General features: G+C 49.0%; 1 protein-coding gene across 2 annotated transcripts; it reads right to left on the bottom strand.

Annotated features, from left to right (window-relative positions):
- Window positions 1–1,559: 1,559 nt before the first annotated feature.
- Emd (emerin) lies at window positions 1,560–4,018 on the bottom strand. 2 transcript variants are annotated; one of them, XM_057759888.1, is made up of 6 exons: window positions 3,722–4,018; window positions 3,453–3,560; window positions 3,238–3,315; window positions 2,897–3,030; window positions 2,031–2,077; window positions 1,560–1,948 (listed from the first exon to the last, which is right to left on the bottom strand). In XM_057759888.1, the coding sequence occupies exons 1-6, from the start codon at window positions 3,801–3,803 to the stop codon at window positions 1,618–1,620; spliced, it is 780 nt and encodes a 259-aa protein (XP_057615871.1). In that variant the 5' UTR covers window positions 3,804–4,018; the 3' UTR covers window positions 1,560–1,617. The 2 variants fall into 2 exon arrangements, with proteins under 2 accessions (XP_057615871.1, XP_057615872.1); XM_057759889.1 differs by lacking the exon at window positions 2,031–2,077 and having other exon boundaries at window positions 1,561–1,948.
- Window positions 4,019–7,245: the final 3,227 nt, after the last annotated feature.

Consider the following 7,245-nt stretch of genomic DNA (forward strand, 5'->3'; position numbering starts at 1 on the left):
ATGACAGGACAAATGAACTTTTAAAAATGCCAGAATCTCCAAAGCTACAGAGAAACCCTGTCTCGAAAAAACCAAAAAAAAAAAAAAAAAAAAAGCCAGAATCTTGGGTTTCTGGTTGATTTTTATTTTATTTTTTTTAAATAATTTATTTTATTTTATTCTTAGATTTATTATGTATACAGCAGTCTGCCCGTATGTATCCTTGCAGTCCAGAAGAGGGCACCAGATCTCATTCTGGATGGTTGTGAGCCACCATATGGTTGCTGGGAATTGAACTTAGGACCTCTGGAAGAATAGTCAGTGCTCTTAACCTCTGAGCCATCTCTCCAGCCCTTTATTTTTTAAATACTAAAAAGTAAATACATGTATGACTTTTGCCCTCATCTGTCTGTACATAACATGTATGTCTTTTACCCACAGAAATCAGAAGAGGGTATCAGCTCCCTGGGAACTAGAGTCACAGTTTGTGAACCATCATGCGAATGCTGGGAATTGAACCTGGGTCCTTAGGAAGAGCAACCAGTGCTCTTAACCACTAAGCATTATCTCTGCAGCCCAGGATTTGATTTTTTTTTTATTTTCATTTTGAGATTCTGTTCTCAAACTGTGATAATGTGGATCCAGGTAGCCTTGAATTCAAAGAGATCCTCCTGTCTCTGCCTCCCAAATGTGTACCACTATCCCTGGATAAAAACTTTTTAATATTATGTTATATCTAGCACAGAAAACCTGGAAACTGAGCAAGAATAAACAGGCAAAGAATTAGGATACTCACAGGAACACTGTAGTCTTGAATCTATCCCCATGTCATTAAATGACCATCAATCCCAGGGGCTGAGCAACAATCCACTGGCAAGATGCCTTATTTCTTTTCTAACCTTGTAGCCTCGGATATTGGCATGAACCTCTCCTGGGTAAAATGCCTGTGTGTATCATCATACATGCAGTTTTGCCTACATTTACCATGGGCACATTTGGTTACATGGGAGTTATTTCTGTAAGTAGTTATAAGTGCTTCAGGGAGTGAGCCCAGAAATAAAACCCACAACTAAACCAGACTTTTATCTTTGGGTAGCATTTGGTCCTTTCCACAAGACCAAAGTAAAATGCACAACCAAAGGGAAAAGCCACAGTGTTCTTAGAGATCTATGATGAAACACCTGTACCATGGCTGCCCAACTCCCATCCCAGTAGGAAGAGCCAACAAAGTAAAAATAAAAGTGGTTTTTTCTTTTTATTGTGTCCACAAAAACAAAGCCAGGGTGGCTTTGGTTAACACACCCTGAAAAGGTGACAACAAACAGGCATGCATAACAACTATCACTGCCACCACCAACTTTTCCTCTAAAGTGAAGTCTTATCTTCCAGAGCCCTAAGGGTCAGAGGCAATAGGGCTAGGAAGCTCCAGAGGAAGGTACCTGTGGGCTCACTGGGCTGTGGAAGGCCAGCATTTGCTGCCTCCTAGGCAGGAGGAGGTGGGAGATAAGCACTGCCCTAGGCTAGGTCCTGAACCCCTTAACTAGAACACACAAAAAGCCCCCACCCACCCCACCCCCAGCAAACACTGCTAAGGCAATTAGCCAAAACTTGTTAAGAGCTTCTCTGAAACCAATACCCTCAGGGATCCATCCAGAAAGGGTTGCCTTCTTCAGCTTGTATGGAGTAGTAAACAAAGAGCAGAAAAGCAGCAAAGACCAGGAAGAGCAATAGCTGACCCCAGAGTGGAACGTGGCGATCCTGGCCCAAAGCAGCAACAGGGGCCTGCTTTTCTGGCCTGATGGCACGTCGGGCAAGCCACGAAGTGGGAGAAGATGAAGAGGAGGACACAGAAGAGGTGGAGGATGTAGGATAATAGGATAAGCCCAGGGAGCTCCTGGAGACATTGGAAATGGGACGGTAGTGTGCGATGCTTTGGTAGGCACTGTCTCGGCCATAGATGGGGCGTTCCCTGTGGCAAAAGAAGGGAACAGGTGGGCAGGAGAGCCTGAGTCCCAAATCTGTCCCTCTTCGTATGTGTATTCACTACTCACCTATCCTTGCCCTCCTCTTCTGAAGAAGAGAAAATATCATCACGCACCTATAGGACAGTAGGGGTTAGGATCTGGGAGAAGGGTGTTTTCCCACAAATGTCTCTGGCTACCCTAGAAGCCAGACCATTGACCCCTTTCTTCAAAACCATTCTGGTGGGTCTGTGACCTTTTTATCTGTGGGACTTTGCCACTCAGTGACTATCTCTGTCAACTCTGTCCTTTTATTCCCCAATATTCTCACAAGGCTTAAACTTCGATCCCAGACTAGAGTGCAGGGAATGCTAGCTACATGTACTCTGATCAAAAAAGTTTGTAAACTGCCTGATGAGTGCCTCCAGCTCTAGGAGGAACCTGACACCTTTGGCCTTTGCATGCACCAGCACTCATGTATACTACCACAGACATATAAATGTAACAAAGTAATTTTTTGGTGTTTTGAGACAGAGTTTCTCTTTGTAGTCCTGGCTGATCTGGAACTTGCTCTGTAGAAGAGGCTGGCCTCAAGCTCAGAGATCCACCTGCCTCTGCCTCTGCCTCTCAAATGCTGGGATTAAAGGTGTGTGCCGCCACTGCCCAGCAAAGTAATTAAATCTTAAAAGAAAGCCCAAAACATAAAAACAGTTTGTGTACCGGTTGGAGATGGAACCATAGGTAAGTGGTACTCCACTGAGCTTCATGTCCACCCCCAAATCAATAGTTTTGGAAGCCCCAAAGTAGAACTTTTGACCCAACAGCTATATGCCGACCCTAGCTCTGTTTAAAGGCTTAAGGACCACTCTCTGCACCTAATATCTCCTTGGACTTTTCCAGACCTAGCTAGGATCCCCCCTCGGACTACACCCAAGTATGCTTGCCAGCCAACTCACCTGGTGATGAAAGGCGTGAGTATCTGCCAGTGAGGTCCCCGGCTGGCGGAAGCTCTTGGACATGCCCACAGACTCGGGCTCCCCATATGTCCTGGTAGTCAAATAACTCTCCTCATAGTAGTCGTCATTATAGTCTTGGGAAGGAAAACAGTGGTAGAGGAGAAGGTGGTGTCCCTTACCTGGCCTCATAGCCCCAAATTCTGTGTATGTGCTGTCCTAGTTTCTCCACTCTAGAGCCACTGAGAACTAGTATGAGGGAGTGAAGTCTGACGATTTTTAATGTGCCCAAATCCCCGAAGTACGGGGTAAACACATCAGTGCCCACCCCACACCTGTCTTACCCTTGCTCTGGTAAAGTAAGGCGTCCTCTTTTTTGGGCAGATCGTACATGTCTGAGTCCGCTGAGGCTGAATCCAAGTCTGCATTAAGGGGGAGGTACAGACCATTAGCTCTCCAGGCTTCCCCCTACTTCCTCCGTTGCTTCAGTCACACCCTCCCTTTCCCAAGCCTTGTGCCCCCCAAGCAGCTCAACGGGGCTCTGCGACGGGGGCCTCACCTGAGAATCGATAGGAGAATGAAGATGATGATGAGTTGGGGGGCGAGAGCCTCCGTCTCTGGGTCTCATACTCAAAGATTTTTTTTTCGTAGAGCTTGCGAGTGGAGCCTGGTCAGACACAAGGTGTGAGGCGGTCAGGGGGTGCGAGCCGAGCACCCCGAGAGCGCCGGGATACACGGGGAGGGGACGAGGAGGTGGGAGAGAACGCTCTGGGAGCACAGGAAAGCGGGGCCCAGGAGAGGTTCTGCGCGCCACCGGCTGCCGCATACCCACGATAGGCCCATGCGGGATGTTGTACTGGCGTAGGACGGCGGCCAGCTCAGTGTCGGACAAAACCGCATAGTCGTCCATGGCAGACACGACCGGAACTGGGAGACGGTGTCGAACGTAGGGGGCAGCCCAGGCCTACGAACACAGCCCAAAAAGACAGCTCCCTGCGCGGTAGAGGAAGCGCCAGTGCCTCAGAAGCGACTGTGGTTGCGTCACGCCTCCGTCACATTTGCGTCACAGTCGCGGCTACGCGGATTGCGCGCGCTGCTCAAGGCAGGCTCAAACCCGCCAGAATGGCCGGTACAAACCGGTCTGGCAGAGGGAACAGGCGGGGCTGGCGAGCGGAAACATCACACTTGTGTGGGATTGGCTAGAACAGGAAGAGGGCGGGGCCTGCCGGAGAGCCAGAGGGGCATCTAAGGAGAGTAGCTCTGGGAACCCGGCTGCTGAGGGGCGGGGTTAGATGGCGTCATTTGAGCATGTGTTAGAGCTAGACCTACTAGAGGGGTGGGAAGTGCTTGCTCCCAGCTGGCCAAAACCAGCCTGTGGCTGGGAGACTGTGAGATCTCACATACCTTTATCACTGATTTTGTTCCCCAGTGCTCTAGCGCCTAAGGTCCTCAGCTGCAGTCTGGTCCACAGCAATGCGAAGAGTCCAGTCCTAAGAGCGAACCTTTCCAGAGCGCCTGGTGATGCTGTGAGCTCTTTGTGTTATGCTCACTAGTGCCAAGAAATGGCTGCCATTCAGTGCTCTCATCACCTAACGTAGCCACCCGCAGACCCCTGGTCCACCCCACCTGTCTCCGCTGGTCTTTCCAGTCTCCATGGTCCTGGCCTGCGCACCTGCACCAGCCCATTCCCACTGTCTTCTTTTATGGCCCCTAGTTCCATCCGGAAGGAAATGAGGCAAACAGCTGAGCCAGGAGGCTGCCAGCACTCCAGGACCAAGCAGTCTTCCAAAGGCCCAGGACATGCCAATGGGCAAAATCCGAGGGCACCCGCCTTGTGATGCCTCTAGCCGGGCACACCTCGTGCCTGCCCAACTCACAGTTCCATCCTCCTGGGGCCCTGAGGAATTCTGGAGGAGAGTTCTCCCGTGGCAGAGTAGAATAGCCCCCAAAGTTTGGTGTGACCTTGGAGGCCTTCAGGGTACAAACCATGGGATCGGCTGAGGAATCTTACTAAGAATCTGTATCATACAAAGGTTGTCTCGAGCCGGGCGGTGGTGGCGCACGCCTTTAATCCCAGCACTCGGGAGGCAGGGGCAGGTGGACCTCTGTGAGTTCGAGACCAGCCTGGTTTACAAGAGCTAGTTCCAGTACAGGAACCAAAACCACAGAGAAACCCTGTCTCGAAAAACCAAAAAAAAAAAAAAAAAAAAAAAAAAAGGTTGTCTCGAGACTGACCATGACCATTATATTCTATACAAAGTCATCTGGGACTAGGTTGCCTACCCCTTCTTAGGCAGACCTAGAAGGAAGGGTACATGTAGAAAAGGTGCCTGGGCTGCCTGATCACTTAAATCAGTGGTTCTCAACCTTCCTAATGCTGAGACCCTTTTGTTAGCATTCAGGCATCTGTCCTGGCCTGCCATTGGGGTCCTGACATGAGACGTCCTCAGCTGCAGCCACTAAGAGCACCTCCTGTGCACATTTGCTACATTCCCCCCCCCCACACTTTTGGTTTTTCAGGACAGGGTTTTTTTTTTTGGTTTTTCGAGACAGGGTTTCTCTGTGGTTTTGGAGCCTGTCCTGGAACTAGCTCTGTAGACCAGGCTGGTCTCGAACTCACAGAGATCCGCCTGCCTCTGCCTCCCAAGTGCTGGGATTAAAGGCGTGCGCCACCACCGCCCGGCCAGGGTTTTTTTCTGTAGCTTTAAAGTCTGTCCTGGAACTAGCTCTTGTAGACCAGGCTGGCCTCGAACTCACAGAGATCCTCCTGTCTCTGCCTCCCAAGTATTGGGATTAAAGGCGTATGCCACCACTGCCCGTTGCTACATTCCCTTTTAAAAGGTGGGCCTTGCCCACCTCCCTTCTCTTTCTTTCTGTCTCTTTCTCTCCCTCTTTCTTTTTCTCCCACGACTCTTGTCCCCAGGGACTGGTCTCTGCCACCCTCTCTGTTCCCTTCTTAGTCCCCCTTTTTACCCTTTCTCTGTCCTCTTCCTATAAACCTCCCATGTGAGCCCTGTTACATGGTATGGGTTCTCTTCTTGGCATTTTAAAATAAATTAGAACACCTTTAATACAATTCCTCATGTTGTGGTGACTCCTCACAACCATAAAATTATTTTCACAGCTGCTTCCTATCTGTAATTTTGCTACTGTTATGAATCTTAATGTAAACATTTTCGGAGATAGGGATTTGTTAAAGGGGTCAAGACCCACAAGTTGAGAACCACTGTCTTAAATAGTAGTGATAGAGAGTACTCTGGTGAGTTCTAGACTGGCCTGATGGCACTTTGGTGAAGGTCACAGGCCAATTCTTTATGGGGAGTTTAAAATAGGTAATGGTGAGGAGATGGAGCCCCATTTTGACCACATAAAATGTCGTTAATGAAGTAGAGTTGCTGTTGGATGAAGCTAAAAGACAGTGCCCTCCTCTGTCCCTGGAAATGGAGCTGTATGAATCCCTGGAAAAGATACTATTTTAGGGAGAGACAGGAGTGTGTGTGTGAGACATTCTGCCCATTCAGAGGCTGCTTCATGAATTTTTTTTTTTTTTAGTTTTGGCAAAATCAGATTTCCCAGCATCCCCCCCACCCCGTGCTGGCCCCTCTCCCAGAGGCCTCTGCATACAGAGTGATTGCTCAGTACTCCCCTATGCCCCCCCCCATACAGAATCAAGCTGCTTCCTTATGAGGTCAAGGAATTTTAGGTTTGCCTTCTCCCTAAGGAGCACCCTCTGCACCTGCCTCAGCATTCTGCCTCTTAATCCCCCCACTACCCCACTATAAAATCCAATCACAGATGTTACCAGGAAACTGAACTGTGGTTTTCTTGCACACACCTGGAGCTTAAGTCTAGCCCCTTTGCAGTGTAGCTCCCTTCTCTATCATTCAGCAGAAGAATCAAGACCCCAGAATTGAAAGAGGCTTTTGCAATAGTCCCGAGTTGAGTGATTCATGTAAATAGTTTCCCCAAGAAGTACCTCAGTCAGAATTTGTCAGAGGGACTAGAAGGATGTGTGCAAGGCATTCTGTGAGTATCTGGTAAGTTCTTCCTGGGAAGGAGTAGCCATTGGCAGGTGTGGCTAATGGGGGAAAATTTTTGAAAGTGGCCTATTCTAAGAATAAGAAAATTATTGGTCCTGAAATCCCACTCAGCACTTAGGATTCTGAGGCTTGAGAATTGAAAGTTCAAGGCCTGCCTGAGCTACAGGGTGAATTCAAAGCCACCTAGGTAACATAATAACACCCTGTCTCAAAACCAAAAGAAAACTGGGGAGCTGGGCGGTGGTGGTTTACGCCTTTAATCCCAGCACTCGGGAGGCAGAGGCAGGTAGATCTCTGTGAGTTCGAGGCCAG

This window comes from Chionomys nivalis, chromosome X (genome assembly GCF_950005125.1).
Source record: "Chionomys nivalis chromosome X, mChiNiv1.1, whole genome shotgun sequence".
Lineage (NCBI taxonomy): Eukaryota > Metazoa > Chordata > Mammalia > Rodentia > Cricetidae > Chionomys > Chionomys nivalis.

Coding starts and splice junctions, on each gene's coding strand:
- Emd (XM_057759888.1), bottom strand. CDS start 3,803: ATGGACGACTATGCGGTTTTGTCCGACACTGAGCTGGCCGCCGTCCTA. Junction 3,561..3,721: donor CCCGCATGGGCCTATCGTGG/GTATGCGGCAGC, acceptor GTGTCTGACCAG/GCTCCACTCGCAAGCTCTAC. Junction 1,949..2,030: donor GAAGAGGAGGGCAAGGATAG/GTGAGTAGTGAA, acceptor CTTTTGCCACAG/GGAACGCCCCATCTATGGCC.